Source organism: Eubalaena glacialis, chromosome 4, assembly GCF_028564815.1.
Source record: "Eubalaena glacialis isolate mEubGla1 chromosome 4, mEubGla1.1.hap2.+ XY, whole genome shotgun sequence".
NCBI classification, from domain to species: domain Eukaryota; kingdom Metazoa; phylum Chordata; class Mammalia; order Artiodactyla; family Balaenidae; genus Eubalaena; species Eubalaena glacialis.
In genome coordinates, this window is record NC_083719.1 from 183722744 (window position 1) to 183739431 (window position 16688).

Below are 16688 nucleotides of genomic sequence, written 5' to 3' on the forward strand. Positions count from 1 at the left end.
ACAAACAAACAAACATTTATTATGTCATGCAGATTCAGAGGGTCAGGGATCTGGGGGGGTTCTGGCTCAGGGTCTTTTATGAGACTGCAGTCAAGATATCAGCCAAGGCTACATCATCTGAAAGCTCAACTGGGGCTGGAGGAGCCACTTCCGTGTCAGCTCCCTCCCATGGCTACGGGCTGCAGGCCTCAGCTCCTCATTGCATGGACCTCTTCACATCACTGCTTGGGCATCCTCACCACATGGCAGCTGGCTTCCCCCAGACTGAGTTACTCAAAAGCAAGAGCAAGGGGGCTTCCCTGGTGGCACAGTGGTTAAGAATCCGCCTGCCAATGCAGGGGACACGGGTTCGAGCCCTGGCCTGGGCAGATCCTACATGCCGCGGAGCAACTAAAGCCCGTGTGCCACAACTACTGAAGCCCATGCACCGTGCTCCGCAATAAGAGAAGCCACTGCAATGAGAAGCCCGCGCACCGCAACGAAGACCCAACGCAGCCAAAAATAAAAATAAATAAAATAAATTAAAAAAAAAAAAAAAGCAAGAGCAAGGAGGAAGATACAGTGTCTTTTATGATCTAGTCTAGAAGTTGCACGCTATCACTTCCGCCCAATTCCATTTGTTAAAAGTGAGTCACCTGGGAACGCACGACCTTTGACCCGCCGGCGGTGCGTCCATTAGCCGGGCCCCCGCGGTTGCCTCAACTGAGGCCGGCGCGGTGGAGTTGCAGAAGCTGCGGGTGCGGAGGAGCTGTGGAGCCGACCCCGCGAGCCGGGAGCATGAGGACCTGGTGTCTGTGTCAGATTTGTACCTGCGGCTGAATATTTGGAAAAATATCCTATGTATGGCAATGTTCTTCCACCTCAGAGTCTGAAGCCCAAGCAAGAATTTCGAGCACATCGTGGTAAAATGGAAGGAATAACAACATTTAAGTCGAATTATTGTCCTTATGAAATAGTCAAACAGCCTCGCCATGCACCAGAAGAATATAAACCAAAGCAGGGGGAGATTGATCTTGGTATTACCTACAAACAGGATCTTAATTCTTATAAAGTGCAGCGTGTGGCAATAGCTCGGCCTTTGGAGAGACAAGTTAAAAAAGGTAAGTTGGATACTGTCTCAACCTATAAAGGTAACTTGCCATTTCAAAAATTAAAGAGCCAAAAAACAAAAACTTACTTCCAGCTTTGAGATCTAACATCAAATCATGATTTTGGTGCATTGCCAAACTTAAGTCTCCATGGCTTAGGAAAAAACTTTTTTCTCTGTTGTCCAAATAGTATTGTATAGTGAGAAAAAAAAGACTATTTGCTTGATGGAGAGTTAAGAGACCTGGATTCCTGTCCAAATTCAGCCACTTAATTAGTTTTCTCTATCTCAAACCATGAAAACAAAGGATACCACTGAACAAGCATTATGTCATATTTGTCACATTATGCTACATTTAGTCGTTACTGTTCCTTTCCTTCCATCCCAGAATGACTTTACTGAGCATACTGGAGCCTTTGAGAAAGTCAAATAAAGAGCAACCCTCTTCGCCATTCACCAAAAAAAAAAAAAAAAAAAGTGAGTCACCAAGTCCAGCCCACATTCAAGGGGAGGGGAATTAGGCTCCACCTTTGTAAAGCAGGAGCATCAAAGACTTTACGGACATATTTTAAAACCACCACAACCTTACACCTATATTCAACAATTGTTAACATTTTTCCATATGTGCTTTATATATGTGTGTGAATACATACGTATGTTTTTAAACATTTGAAAGTTTCATACATCCATCATGACCCTTCACCCCTAAATACTTCAGCATTTCCTAAGAATAGGGACGTTTTATTACATAAGTGCTATACTTTTATCACAGCAAAGAAAATTCATATTTATGCCAAAATATTATTTAATATTCAGTCCATTTCTAATTTTCTTCATTGTTCTAAGAAGTTTTTGCAGCTTTTTTTTTAACAGGGATCAAATCAAGGTTCTTGCACTACAAGTAAAGATTATATTCCTCTAATCCCTTTTAATTAGAATCTTGTTTATTTTTCACAACGTTGATGTTCTGGAGCAACCAGGTCAGTCGGCTTGGAGAATGTCTCACAGTCTGGATTTGTCTATCTCCTCATGAGGCTGTTTTTTTTTTTTTTTTTGGCGGGGGACGGGGCATGCCACTCGGCTTGTGGGATCTTATTTCCCCGACCAGGGATTGAACCCGGACCCTCAGCAGTGAAAGTGCCAAGTCCCAACCACTGGACCGCCAGGGAATTCCCTTGTGAGGCTGTTTTATTCTTTGTCCATCCCTTGTAATTCCCATAAATTAGACCTAGAGGCTTAATTGTCTTTTTTTTTTTTGGCTGTGTTGGGTCTTCGTTGCTGCGCGTGGGCTTTCTCTAGTTGCGGCGAGCGGGGGCTACTCATCCTTGCGGTGTGCGGGCTTCTCATTGCGGTGGCTTCTCTTGTTGCAGAGCACGGGCTCTAGGCGTGCAGGCTTTAGTAGTTGCGGCCCGTGGGCTCAGCAGTTGTGGCTCATGGGCTCTAGAGCGCAGGCTCAGTAGTTGTGGCACACGGGCTTAATTGCTCCGCGGCATGTGGGATCTTCCCAGACCAGGGCTCGAACCCGTATCCCCTGCATTGGCAGGCGGATTCTTAAACACTGCGCCGCCAGGGAAGTCCAGCAGGTACTATTCTTATCCCCATTTCATAGATAGGAAACTGAAATTCAGGAAGGTTAAAGTTTGGGCAGCACCAGATTCTTCCATTCTTCCTTAAACTCCGTCAATGCTCTGAGGATAATCTCCCGATCTCCTTAATTTAAACCCTTGGGGTCCGCCATCGTGGGTCCCCAAGCCCCAGCTCTGTGCATCCTCTTCATTCTCTCCCACACTGTGTGCGTGGGGGACTACTAGGGCGGACCACCGGGTTGCCTTGTGGGAACCTTGAATGCCCCCATATTGAGTTGGGACCTTATCACGTAACCGCTGGGGAGCCAGAGATGGTTCTTGAGGAGGGAAACGGACAAGGCCAGCGCTTTCTCCGTGGGGTCGTAGGTCTGTCCCTCCCTCTCCTGTCACTCCTTGGGGAACGCGGTGGAAGGCGCCCAAGCACAGCCTCCCGCTGGAAGCGCCCTCGTTACCCCTGGCAACAGAGTCCAGGAGAACCACCGAGACGCGGCCCGGCAGTGCAGAGCGCTCACTCCGGGCCAGCAAGGCGCGGAGATCTAGAAAGCGGCGCCTCACCGATTGTCACGTGGGCTGCCCTCGGGAAGGCGGGACTTCCGGCGGCCCAGTATTTTCTTTCCGGTTGTTGGCTCCTGCCGGCCCCTCCCTTACTGGCCCCTGCGGCCCCCTCCCCCCGCGGCCCCCCGCCGCCGGGCCTGCCGCCACCATGAAGAAATTCTTCCAAGAGATCAAGGCCGACGTCAAGTTCAAGAGTGCGGGGCCCGGTCAGAAGCTCATGGAGTCGGTGGGGTGTGTGACAGGCGCTGAGGCTTGAGGCCCGGGGGCGGAGATGAGCGGAGGGGGAGGGGCGGGGAGGCCAGGGAAGACGAGAGGCGAGGAGGGGCGGCAGAGAGTCAGAGCGTGGGGAGAAACCTCGGGGGGCGGGGCAAGAGGGAGGGAGTGGGAGTAGGGGGGAGGGGAGGCCACCGGGGGCGGGGCAGGAGGGGGCGAGGCTGGAGGGGGCGGGGCTGCAGAAAGTGAGGGGGTCCCTGGAGACCCTAGGGGGTTAGGGCGGGCGGTAAGGGAGAGGCCGGGGATGCGGAGAAGGGGCCCTGAAGAGGCATCGCATAGGGTTTGGGGGAATCTAGATGACCAGAGATTGGGGACTGAGCCTGGAGAAACAAGTAGAGCTGGGGTCGCAAAAAGTCGTGAGGCTTAGACTCTGGCGATAGGGGTCTGGGCCTTGGTTGTGGAGCAGGAGGGAGGACGGGTTGAGAATCTGGAAGGCCAGGGAGCCTGAGGCGTTGTTGGAAGGGTGGTCAGGGACTTGGGAGGTGCGGGTGCACTGGGTGGGTGGTGGGTGCTGCGAGGGGCTGAGGAAGGTCTGGGAGGAGAAGGGAGGCAGGTGGGTGGAGGTGGGGAGCTGGGGGAGTCTGCGACTGGAAGGAGGTGGGGGGCCTCGTGGGTGATGGCTGAGTGGCCTGGAGGCCCCGAGGGTGACCTGGGAGGGGAGGGGAGGTGGCCTGCATTTCCAGGCCTCTGTGACTTATCTGGGGAGGACTTGGAGAAGAGAAGGGCCTGGGGCCACACTGGAGGCGTGAGGGGCCAGTGCTGTGCAGAGGATAGTGAAGAGCTGGACCAGGTGAGGATGCCAGACTGAGGGCCGGTGGGCTGAGAAGGAGGCTCCACTGGGGGGGATGGGATGAGAAGAGGGAGTTCAGGAGGGGCTGGGGCTGCTACCAGGAGCTACAGAGGGGGCTGTGGGGCCCCAGGGGGTTTAGGATGGGGAGTGACTGAAGAAAGAGGTCAGCCTGGGAAGGGGTCTGTGAGGCATAATGGAAGGGATTGTGAAGAGGTCAGAGGTGGGAGGGGGTCGGAGGAGAGGCAGGGAGGCTGGCAGGAAGGGGTGGTGAGGGCATCATGAGGCAGTGAGGGTGGGTGAGGGAGATTGGGTGCGTGGCAAAGACATCAGGGCATCTGTCACGAGGATTGGGGGCCCCTGGGGTTCTTGGGAGGGGACAAAGGAGTAGTGGGACAGAGGAGGCCCATGAGGGTCAGATCCATGAGTACGGGAGGGAAGTGCAGGTCCTGGGAGCCTGGGGCGGTGACAGGGAGAGGAGGGCAGCTTAAGAGGGGCCCAGGGAGAGCGGTGGGCCAGACAAGGGGGTCCATTCATTTGTTCCTCAAGTAGTGGGTGGAGGTGGGGGGCTGGTGCAGCTGGGACTGTGTGTGACAGGAAGGAGGTGGGGGCTGATGGCTGTGTCAGACTGGAGGCCTGGGAGGACAGGAGAGGGGAGTCACATGGAGGTCCAAGCTTCTGTGACGTGCCTGGAGCCGGACTGGAGACTCAGGGTGCGTGCGAGGGTATGTGTCCAGCACTGTTACGGCATGAAAATCCCTGCCCTCTCAGGGCTCACGCTGTAGTGGGGAGAGAAGGACAAGTAGAACAACACATAAACGATGAAAGATGGGCCCTGAAGAAAAATAAACAGGGTCCAGAGAGTGAGCCATGTGGGTGACTGTTAGGTGGTCTGGGAATGCCTCTCTGAGAAGGTGACTTTTGAGTGAGAGCTGGATGAGGTGAGACTCAGCCGTGTGGAAATCAACCCGTCTCTCTGTCTCTGTCTCTGTCTATCTCTCTCACACACACACACACGCACGCACACACACACAGTTGAAGCGGTGCCTGTCCCTCCCAGGCAGAACACTCCAGGCAGAAGGCACAGACAGTGCAAAGGTCCTGTGGTAGGAGGTTGGGTCTGTGTGAAGAACAGCAGGGAGTTTAGATAGGAGTGAACAAGGGAAAGGGGCAGGTCGTGAAGGGCCTGTAGGGCGCGGAGGCTGCAGGATTCTGTCCTGCATGGGATGAGAGGGCTTTGTGCAGAGGAGTGACTGGGTTTTAGAAGGATCCCTCTGGCTGCCCAGAGGAGCCATGAAGCGGGTGAGTGAGGGGTCTTGGAAAAATGGCGTTTTTATGGAAAGATGGGGCTAGGGTGGCACTACGTGACTTGTCTTTTCTTCGACCTGAAACTCTCAGCTGCTGGGAGGGCTGGAGAGAGGGGCCGGGATGGGCAGGAAGCTCCCAGAGGCCTGGGGACAAGAAAAGAGGGCTGCCCGGGTGTCTGAGCAGAGCGGGAAGCATGAGGGCCATGAACTCAGAGCCTTGGCTCCTGAGAAGGTTCTAGAGATATAGCACAGATGATTCCAACTACTGGCATCGGGAGAGGGTCCTGAGGAAAGGAGGAGGGTGAGGCAGGTGAGTCAGACCCTGGTGGGAAGAAGGCCATCTCTGCTGGAACGTCAAGGCCAGGTCGCTCTCGAGCTAGGTTGGGTTAGGAAGCTGTCCATCCCGTGGGATGATCACCCTGCCGACTTCCCAGGGTGGAGGAGAGATTAAACCAGATCTTTGTTTGTTTGGGGTTTTTTTTGGCCATGCTGCGCAGCGTGCCGGATCTTAGTTCCCTGACCAGGGATCAAGCCCACGGCAGTGAGAGCACCGAGTCCTAACCACGGGACCACCAGGGAAGTCCCTAAACCAGATCCTTGTAACACGCTCCACGCAGGGCCTGCGTGTGGCCTGGCCTGCTGCCCGAGCTTCCGTGACCCTCTGGGGCTTGTGAAAGGGCGCCTGGAGCGCTCGCTGGGAGGCACGTTGCCATGCGGAATAGACGCGCTGAGTGACAGCTAGCTCCTGGCGCGCTGTCTGGCACACAGTAGGTGCTCAGTAGATGAAGCCTCCATGTCTCACCCTCGTAGACAGTAAGGGTGGAGCCTCTCGCTCAGGGAAGGGGGCGAAGAGCATCAGCCCCTGCGGACGGTAGGTGTGCTCTTACCTCGCCTGACAGATGATGACTCCGAGGCCCAGGCCAGTGCAGGATTTGTCCAAAGTGGCGGGCAGGGCGGGGAGCAGAGAGTCACTGTCTGCCTCCCGAGGCTCCTCCGTCTGCGTTAGACCCGTCTGGTGGCCCCTGGGGCAGAGGCCCATGTCTGTCTGCTGGGGCAGGAGCAGAAGTGGGAGAGGGACAAAAGCTCTTCTGTCTGCCCCCACGTCACCTCACGGTCCCTCCGCGTCTCCTTAGGGAGAAGGCCCCCAAAGAAAAGCCCAGCAAGCCGGCGCTCCGGCAGCCCCGCCAGGGACCCACCGATGAGGCGCAGATGGCGGCCGCGGCAGCCCTGGCCCGGCTCGAGCAGAAGCAGCCCAGGGCGCGGGGCCCCACGTCGCAGGAGTCCATCCGGAGCCAGGGTGAGCCTCGGCCGTCCTTGGGCCACGGGGGTGGGGACGGGGGGCGGTGGGGTGGGCCTCTGCCCCTCTGTCCTCGAGGCTGATCCTTGACTTTTCATGCGTTCCAGGTCCTGTGCTTGGCTCTGGCTGAAAATAATTTCATAGCCAGCGATTCGGGGTGGGAGGAGGGTTTAAATCACAGCTGTGAGCCAGTCCACAAAGGGGACATGCAGGTGGAAAGGCCAAGGGGTCTGCTGTGGTCTGGGCGGCACGGATGTCAGGGAGGTTGCAGAGGGGAGGGTTGGGACTCAGAGGAGGAGGAGCACATGGCCTGGTACAGCCTGGGGGCAGGTTGGCGGGCTGGGAGGACCTCGAGCTGGAAGGACTAGAATTTGGCCCACACGAGGGTCCAGGCCGGGGAATGGTGTGCCTGGCTCACACACTGACCCGTCCCTGCCTCTCCCCCCAGTGAGAAAGGAACTTCAAGCTGAAGCGACTGTCAGTGGGAGCCCGGAGGCCCCAGGGACCAACCCGGTAAAAGCATCACGATGGCAGCACGACACCCAAGGGGTGGCCTGGGGCGGGCAGGGGAGCTGGGAGCCCTTAGAGTGCCCGCTTGGGCTCTCTTCTGCGTTTGGTCTGATTGGTGCCCAGCCCTGGGCGGTAAGCATCTGGTGCTGGAGAGGGTGGGGAGATGCAGAAGGGACATCGGGGTGGATCGAGGTCATCTCTGGCCTCAGGACGCTGGGGATCCCCATGGTTGAGGGCGGTGTCGTCTGGGACCTGCGTGCTTGGCACCTAATGACACCAGGCCCAGGCCCTGGGGGAGGGACTGCACCTCCGTTAAGTCCCCTCCCTCCCCTGTAACCCGATGAGGGTAGGTGCTGTTACAGTTCCCACTTTTCAGAAGAGAAAACTGAGGTTCAGAGAGGTGAGGCCCGGTGCCCTTGGTCATGCACCTCGAAACCAGCAGGGGCAGGACTGGAACCCCAGTCTGTCTGAGTCCAAAGCCCTTAGCCTTAGCGCTGCCCTCTGCTGCCTTCCTCGGATACAGGAGGGCAGCACGGAGACTGGTGTAGTCAGGGAGGCCTTCCTGGAGGAGGCAGGCCTCAAAGGAGAACTTGGCAGAAAGGGTGTTCTGAGCAGCACCACCTGTGAGGCCTCACTGAATTTCAGAATGGAAGGGACCCTGGATATTACCTAGGAATTGAGGCCCAGAGCAAGGCTGGGACTTGTCCAGGGCACCATGACTCCTCACTCTCCCACGAAAGCCCCTTCCTCACCAGGTAGGGGGGCGGGAAGAGCAGGAACGATCAATTCAGCACTTACACCGTGTCCGGAGCTGCTCCACGCTTTCTGTTCCTTACCTTGTTGAATTCTGAGGTGGTCCCTCTAGGACATCTTACAGACCAGAAGACAGGCTCAGAGGGGCTTGGCCACTGGGCCACGGTGTTCCATGGCTAATAGGCAGAGGGGACAGCATTGGGACCAGGATGTCTGGCTCCCAGGGCCACGCTCTCAGGACTGTGGCACTCGGGTGGATCGGGGTGGCCTCTGTCCACAGTCTAGGCTCAGACACCCTCACCCATCCTCCCAGGTGCCCAAGCCCAAAGAGGAGGGCTCGACCCACCTGGCAGTGCCCGGAGTGTACTTCACCTGCCCGCTCACAGGGGCCATCCTGAGGAAGGACCAGCGGGACGCCTGCATCAGAGAGGCCATTCTCTCGGTGAGTGCCAGCCCCGGTGCTGGAGCCGCCCCCCGGGAGCCCGGGTGGCACAGAGCATATGCTGTGGTTCTGTTCTAACCTCTCTAAAGAGGGAATACTTACCTGAGGGACAGAATTCAAGATACAGAAGGGTAGGCGGGGAAAAACCGCCTCCCACCCACCTCGCGGCCATTCTCCCTGAGGCAGCAGCTGTAAGTAGGCTAGGCCCTTTTTCAGAGATGCTCCAAATATGTACAAACTACCGATGCATCTATATCTGCCACACGTGCTGTGTGTTTGTTTTACGTAAAAGGTAATGTACCATTCATGCCTGACGTGGAAACTGCTAGGTATTATATCAGTACAGAAAGAACTTCCACATTTTTTCCCCCTTAAAACTCTGTATTTGGAAATAATTTCAAACCTAAAGAAAAATTGCAAGGAGAACAAAAAGAACACGTGAACATCCTTTACTCAGGGTGGGAGTGTCCTATTACTGTTCTGACAGATTACTACGAACTTGGTGCCTCCAGACAGCATGCCTCTTATAATTCTGGAAATTAGAAGTGGGACTTGGGTCTCATGGGGCCACAGTCAAGGTGGCCGCAGGGCAGTGTGCCTGGGAGCCCTAGGGGGAGTCAGGCTGTCTGTACTCCATGGCTCCTTCTCCGTCTTCACAGCCAGCGGTGCCAGGCCAGGTCTTTCCCAGCTGCCAACTCTCTGCTTCTCTCTCTCTCTCTTCCCCCTTTTAAGGGCCCTTGTGATTCCATTGGGCTCACCTGGCTAATCCAAGCTAATCTCCCTATTTTAAGGTCCACTGATCAGCAGCCTTAACTCCATCTGTCACCTCCACACCCCCTGACCTATAACTTAACATACTCCCAGTTTCCAGGGATCAGGTCACAGATATGTATGTCATTCTGCCCATCTTACTCACATTTGCCAGTTGCTAACATTTTTACCCCATTGGCTCTGTCACGCCTCTCTGTTTTTTTCTGAGCGGTTCGAAAGCCTGCATTCTCCACAGTGACTGCGTGATGACTCATGGCAAATTGTTCCCTGACTCTTTAACCAACCCCGTGTTGATAAGCGCGTAGGAAGTTTCCAGTCTTTTGCTAGTGAGGACAATATTTATGATGAAAACCTTGTCTGTACATCACTTTGAGCTGTAGGCTCCATTCCAGAAGCAGAGTTGCTGGGACAGAGGACAGCGTGTAGGGCTTTGGATATTTGTCACCAGATGAACCTCCATGTGGGTTGTCCTGATTCACACTCACCCAGCAGTGTGTGAGAAAATACCCATTTCCCTGTCCCCTGTCGTCACTGTGGGTTACCAAACATTTTTTGTCTTTACCCAAACTGATTGGTAAAAATAATATCTCAGCATAGTTTTAGTTTGCATTTTCTTTTTTTGGCTTAGGTTGGCTGTGTTTTCATATGAGAATGCATCCTTTGCCCATTTTTGTGTTGAGTGGTGTTTTTTTTTTCTTATTGATTTGTAGGCACTCTTTACATATTAGGAAAAACTAGCCTTTTGCCTATGATCTGCGTTGTGAATATTTTTCTCCAGTTGTTTACTTTTAGAGTTGGCTTATGGTCATATGGCCATGTAGAAATTTTTAATCTCTATGTAATTCAATGTGTCGGTCTTATTTTATGGCTTCTGGGTTTTGTGATCTACTTAGGAAGGCCTTCCCCACTTCAGGATTAAAACAACTCTTCCATGGTTTTTCTAGTGCTTTTCTGTTTTGTCTTTTGTTGCTTTGTTTAATGTTTAAAGCTTTGATCCCACTAGAATTACACCTGTGTAGAATAGGACGCATGGAGCTAGTGTTATTTTTTTTTTTCCGGATAGTTATCCAGTTTTCCCCAATCCTCATTTATTGAAACACCTGTCTTTTGGCCACCGTGAAATCTGCCGTTATCACAAAGTAAATCCCTACATGGATTCGGTTCCTTTCTGGATGTGTCTGTTCCTTTGTCCCCTTGTCCGTTCGTGCGCCCTGGTCCTAATTTAAACGAGGCTGCAGGCTGCCTGGAAACATCTGAGAACAGCATTTGGAGCTGCAGCTCTTCCCTGGGTGGGTGGGTGTGCTTGTCCTGAGGAGGCTGGAGTAGGGGGCGGTGAGCCTGGCTCAGCTGTGTCCTGAGGACGCCCCCCATCTTACTGCTGCTTCTCTGCAGACCCGATTTCTCTGCCCTTCCACGTCTTTTTGTCCTACCCTGGCAACTTACTGGCAGACTGGGCTGGGTCCAAATTTGAAGTTCCCAGGAGAGCTGGCCCAGTTCAGATCAGACAACTAAGTGACACAGCTGTGGCTGCTGAAGGCTCACCCCAGTGTAGCTGAGGGAAGGTAGCTGGGGCAGGGTGGAAGCCCCACAGCTGCCTTCCAGGAGCTGTGGCTGGGCTTCTGCAGGGCTGCCCAGGGGTAGATCTGAGTGGGCCAGGTCGTCTGTGCTCTTGATTCATCACCTCTGGTGACCCAGCTGTTCACCCCCACCATTTTTTTCTTTTTTTTCTTTTTGGCCACACCTTGCGGCATGCGGAACTTCCCAGACCAGGGATTGAACCCGTGGCCCCTGCAGTGGAAGCGCGGAGTCTTAACCACTGGACCGCCAGGGAGACCCCACCCCCACCATTATCCAGGCAGAGCAAATGACTTTGGGGCTGACGCGGGTGCCAGCCCCACTTGCCATGTAACTAGTGACTTTCTGGGGCTGCAGAGAAACAAGACCACACGGTGTGGCCGTGTGCAGTGGCTGTCCAGAGCGTGAGCGGATCTGCTGCCCAGTCTTGCCCCTCGCCTTAGTTATCCATTCTCAGCCTCTCCTCGCTGGGGTGCTGTTCGCAGGGTCCCCAGGGCTGCCCAGAGGCTGGGCCGGTTGAGGGATCAACTGTGGGCCCTGCGACCTCTCCATCTGCAGCTCCTCCTCTCCCCAGGGAAGCAGGTGGAGCCCCCGAGGCATGGGGACCGGTCAGTGATGTCTCCACTATCTTGCCTCCCCCAGGAGTGACCAGGCAGCTGCAGGTCACAGACCTCTTTTGTGTCCTGTCTCTGCCACCTCCGTCTGTTTCTAGAACGTCCCTTGTAGGGATGGGGGATGAGGAGGGACGGCAGGTCCACGGTGGCCAGCGGGTCCCGGGCACTCAGCTGCTGCGCCCTTGGTGGCGTGCTCAGTGCTGGCGTTGGGCGCCAAAGCCAGAGCGGTAGGCAAAGGTCTGTGTCACGCCGACCCGAGGGGTGGCGTAATCCGGGCTGCCATCGCCCCCTTTTCCCTAGACGTGAGGGCAGGGCTGAGGCCCCAGGCTGGAGTCGTCAAAAGGGCTTTCCTCCTCCCTTTTCTGCTGTTGAGTTTGCTTTGGTCTCACGCTAGGGCCTGCTGTCAGACAGCTCTTACTGTTGTCACTGGTGTCACTCCTGCCACCTGAGTGCTGAGACCTGGCTGCTTGGCTGGCATGGCCTCCAGGCCCCGAGGTGGACGCTTTCTGACTCAGCTTTCCTCCCTCCTCCCAGCACTTTTCCACCGACCCAGTGGCCGCCTCCATCATGAAGATCCACACGTTCAACAAGGACCGGGACCGGGTGAAGCTGGGAGTGGACACCATCGCCAGGTGAGTGGGTGGCCCCCTCCCACCGGGGTGCCAGCTCCTGGGCCTCCATCGCGACCGGCTGAGGGGCCCCGGAGGGAGCACGGCCATGGGAGTGAGGCCAGGCCCCACCCTGTGAGGCCAGGCCCCACCCTTCACTCCCCCTCGCCCTCGGGGAAGGGGCTTGGCCTCTCTGGGCCTCAGTTTACCAGTCTTTAGAACGAAGAGGTTTACTGAATCGGGGGTTCCCAACCCTGGCTTCCCTTTGGGATCATCAGAAGAATGTGAAGCAGGCAGGGTCTCCCCTGCCGCCAACTCCTCTGATGGGAGCAGGTCGGGGGCGGGGCCAGAAGTCTGTGTTGCTCAGCAACCCCCAAGCCGGCTCTGGGGACCCATCAGCTCTGGCTCTGCCTGCTCCACCCCCACCACGGTGGCTCCTTGGTGCCCTCAAGGGGAGGCAGGACCGAGGAGGCGGCCCAGTGTCGGGGGCACCAGGGGTTGGGCTCTGTGGGGTGTCCAGGGTGTGACGGCAGCCTTCCCGGGGGGTCACTCTTAGCACGAGCCGGTGTGGCTCTGAGCTGCTCTCCCCTGTCCGCCCCAGGTACCTGGACAACATCCACCTGCATCCCGACGAGGAGAAGTACCGGAAGATCAAGCTTCAGAACAAGGTGTTCCAGGTGAGGGCTGCCACCAGAGTGACTTAGCCTGGGGTGGCCGGCGTGGCCGGGCCTGTGAGGCCACCCAGGACCCAGGCTGGCGGTGGGAGCAGCTGGGCTGCAGCCAGCCAGTGGTGGCCAGAGCCGGCTGCAGAAGGACCCCTGCAGGGCTTGGGAGTTGAGATGGGCAGAAGGTGCCAGGCGGGGAGGGAGGGCTTCGTGAGCGCAGGACGAGCACAGTACGCGTACACTGCCTGCTCTCGCCACCAACCCACGGCGTGACTCGACTTTTCTTTGAATTAGCTGGGAACACATCGGCACTGGGGAGATTTTTCACGCAAATGCAGACTTCTGGTTTCTGTGGAGAAATCGCAGGGTCCTAGCACTCTGGCCCGTGGTACCCGTGCAGCTGGTGGGGGCCCCGCTCTCTCCTGGGGGTCCCCACCCACATCCAGCATCCCAGAGCCCGCCTCCCCCGCTTCTGGGGACTCCCAGCCTCCGCTGTCCTTTGGCTCTTCAGCCTCCTTTACCCTGGTGTTGAGCTTTTGGGATCCCAGGCCCTCTGTGAGCTCACCCCTGCAGACAGCTTTGGGGGTTCATCCTGTCCAGAGGCAGCGGCCGCTCTGAGACGGGACTCTGGGCCAGAAGGGCGGGGTGGGCAGTGAGGCCGGTGGGGCACGAGGAGGCCCCAAGGGTCCCGCATGACCTCTGGCTCCGCTCTCAGGAGCGCATTAACTGCCTGGAAGGGACCCATGAGTTTTTTGAGGCCATCGGCTTCCAGAAGGTGCTGCTTCCGATCCCCGACCAGGGTAAGAGAAAAAGAGAAGGGCCGTGGCTGAGCCCAGGGGCAGGGGTGGGAGGGGCCCGGCTCGGGGGTCTCCCTGCCACGGCAGAGTGACATGCCCACGTGTCCCAGAGGGCCCCGAGGAGTTCTACGTGCTGAGCGAGGCCGCCCTGGCCCAGCCCCGGAGCCTGGAGCAGCACAAGGAGCAGCTGCTGCGCGCCGAGCCCGTGCGGGCCACGCTGGCCCGCCAGCGCCGGGTCTTCCGGCCCTCGCCCCTGGCCTCCCAGTTCGACCTGCCTGTGGACTTCTTCAACCTCACGGCGGAGGAGCTCAAGCGAGAGCAGCGGCTGCGGTCAGAGGCCGTGGAGCGGCTGAGCGTGCTGCGGACCAAGGCCATGCGCGAGCGGGAGGAGCAGAGGGAGATGCGCAAGTACACGTACACGCTGCTGCGCGTGCGCTTCCCCGACGGCTGCCTCCTCCAGGGTGCGTGCTGCGTGCTGGCGAGGCTGCCTCGGGTCCGCTGTGCGCCGGCAGGAGCAGGCTGCTCTGGTCTGAGCTCGTCCCGGGGGAGGAGGCCGAGGGCTCAGGGGGCTGGGTGGGCTCAGGGGGGCTCCCACGAGCTCCAGCGCCACTCTTGTCCCCCCGCCAGGGACCTTCTACGCCCGGGAGCGGGTGGCAGCACTGTATGCGTTTGTCCGGGAGGCCTTGCAGATCGACTGGCTGCCTTTTGAGCTGCTGGCCTCGGGAGGGCAGAAGTTGTCGGAAGACGAGAACCTGGCGTTCAATGAGTGCGGGCTGGTGAGTGACGGGCTCCCTGCACAGCGGATCCGGGTTCTCTGGGTTCTTGTTGAATCGGCACAAACCCCCGAGGAGGGGGATGCTCTTCGGTTGGGGATGGCATTAGGGGAAGGGGTCCTGGGGCCAGGCTCCCTGGGTGTGAGTCCCACCTTTCCACTTCTTGCCATGTGATCTTGAGTAACTTCTCTGTGTCTACAAAATGGGAATGTGCCCAGTGTGTTAGAGTCCTCTGCGGTGCAGAGCCAAGGTGGCGTTCAAAACGCAAGCAATTACTGGGAGGGTGCAGGAGGGGGCTGGAGGGCGGTCAGACTCTGATTCAGGGAGGCCTGGACAGGAAGTCCTGACTGCTGCCGGATGCTGGGTTGGCTTCAGCCAGGCCAGGGGGCGTCCCTGAGCCCGGGTCATCATCAGAGAGCCCCTGTTATGAGAACGGACTGAGTGCATGGGTGTGCTGTCAGCGGCAGGGAGCGGGCCCGGGCGTGCGTGGCCCCGGCTCCAGCAGGAAGATTTGAATGTGAAGCGGGAGCTCTGTCACATAAAGGCCAGAGCGAGGCTGAGGCTTCTTACCCCACTGCAGGTGCCCTCGGCCCTCCTGACCTTCTCGTGGGATGCAGCTGTGCTAGCGGACATCAGGGCTGCGGGGGCCCAGCCAGACTCATCTGTCCTGAAACCCGAGCTCCTGTCGGCCATCAAGCAGCTCTAATGAAATAAAAGCAGGGTTGGCTTCAGCCCCTGTGGGTCTGTCTCATGCTCTCTCCCTGCTTCCTCCACATTCCCCTCGTCCCCGGTCCCCCCACCACTCCGGGGCCTCCCAGCCTCCTCCGGGACCTCCTCCTGCCCACGGGCACCGCAGGCATGGGGAGGGCTGCTGGTTGGCCGTGGACGCGTGCCGAGACTGCCACCTGGATGGGGCAGCCACTAGTAGCCTGCTTAGAGAAGCCTGGGCCCAGTCCCCGTGTGCTGTGGCCCCGGTGGCTGCGGCTAGCCCTGAGGTGACTGGCACAAGAACGAGACACTGGGCCTGTCAGGACACGGTGTGTAAAATCCTAAACCTGAATAAATAGGGTGTTTGACTACTTTCCCGGTGGTGAGTTGAAGCCGTGGGAGGCGGCGCAGGGTGGCAGCTCTGTAGAGCCGCCAGCAGGCGAGGCCCGGCCGTGCCTCCCGGTGAAGTGGGCCCAGGCGGACACCCTGCGGCTACCTGGGCACCTAGGGGCCCCTCACGTCCGAGGCGAGCTCTTCACTTCCCGCACCTTCCTAATTGTTGTCCCCACCGGCCTGATGAGCCAGCCCTGCTGTGCGCTTCCCAGGGCCCCGGAGCCTTGCAGGCCCCGCAGGGCAAGCTCCCCCAGATGTCCACATCCTCCTCCCTGGAACCTGTGAATGCGTTACTTTATGTGACACAGGGACTTGGCCTGTGATTGAGGATGAGATGGGAGGTGGCCCTGGGTTAACCTGGTGAGTTCTAATGCGTGGAGGAAAACAGAAGGGATGGGGAGACGTGGAGGAAGGGGCCACGTGCCAAGGAATCGGGTTGGCCTCCAACAGCTGGAAGAGGGACAGAAACAGATTCCCCCTAGAGCTTCCAGTGGGAACCAGCCCTGCTGACACCTGATTCTGAGCCAGTGAGGCCCTTGTCGGACTTCCGCCCCCCAGAACTGCCGGTAGAGCAAGTCTGGCGGTTTGTTGCAGCAGCCGTGGCGAGCCAACGCAGACAGGGGGACCAAGGCCTGGAGGGTGCGGGCACTCGCCCCTGCTCACACCTCTGCTGGGAGACACCTGAGCCCCCACTCCTGACCACTCATCTGGATTGTCCCCTCCCTCTCACCCACAGCCTGGCCCCGGGCTGTGGCCCCTACTGGACCCTTGCCTTCATGGAGGCCAGTGGTGGCTGGTTCTCTGGCCACTGTGAGATTAAAGCATCCAGGCCCCAAATGTGATTAAAACAAAATTCCCTGGTAACCCCGTCAGCCACATGTGCTTTGCCTCCCACCTGGGCCGCCAGCAGCTCTGTTCTCACGTCAGGGCAGGACCTGGGCCCATCCTCCTTTGCTGCCTCATCTCCGGAACCCAGCACTGCCTCGGCTTGATACCCTGCTCTCTCGTTCTGCTCTCAACTACTAGGAGTTGACTGCAAATTGTCAGGTGGCAACTAAAACGGTTTAAGGCAACGTGACCGCTGCAGGTAGTCACATCACAGGTGGAGTCACACCTGCGTCCTGTCCCTGTGCCGGCACTCAGCTGCACCCCACCTGCAGCAGCTCGTCCTGGATGGGGCCAGGGTC

At 57.6% G+C, this 16688-nt stretch overlaps 1 protein-coding gene across 1 annotated transcript; it reads left to right on the plus strand.

Moving 5' to 3' along the window:
- The first annotated feature begins 3258 nt into the window (after positions 1 to 3258).
- UBXN6 (UBX domain protein 6) lies at positions 3259 to 15131 on the plus strand. The gene is made up of 10 exons (XM_061190703.1): positions 3259 to 3459; positions 6729 to 6892; positions 7341 to 7405; positions 8469 to 8597; positions 12092 to 12189; positions 12767 to 12842; positions 13546 to 13630; positions 13738 to 14088; positions 14255 to 14403; positions 14981 to 15131. The coding sequence occupies exons 1-10, from the start codon at positions 3377 to 3379 to the stop codon at positions 15104 to 15106; spliced, it is 1326 nt and encodes a 441-aa protein (XP_061046686.1). The 5' UTR covers positions 3259 to 3376; the 3' UTR covers positions 15107 to 15131.
- Positions 15132 to 16688: the final 1557 nt, after the last annotated feature.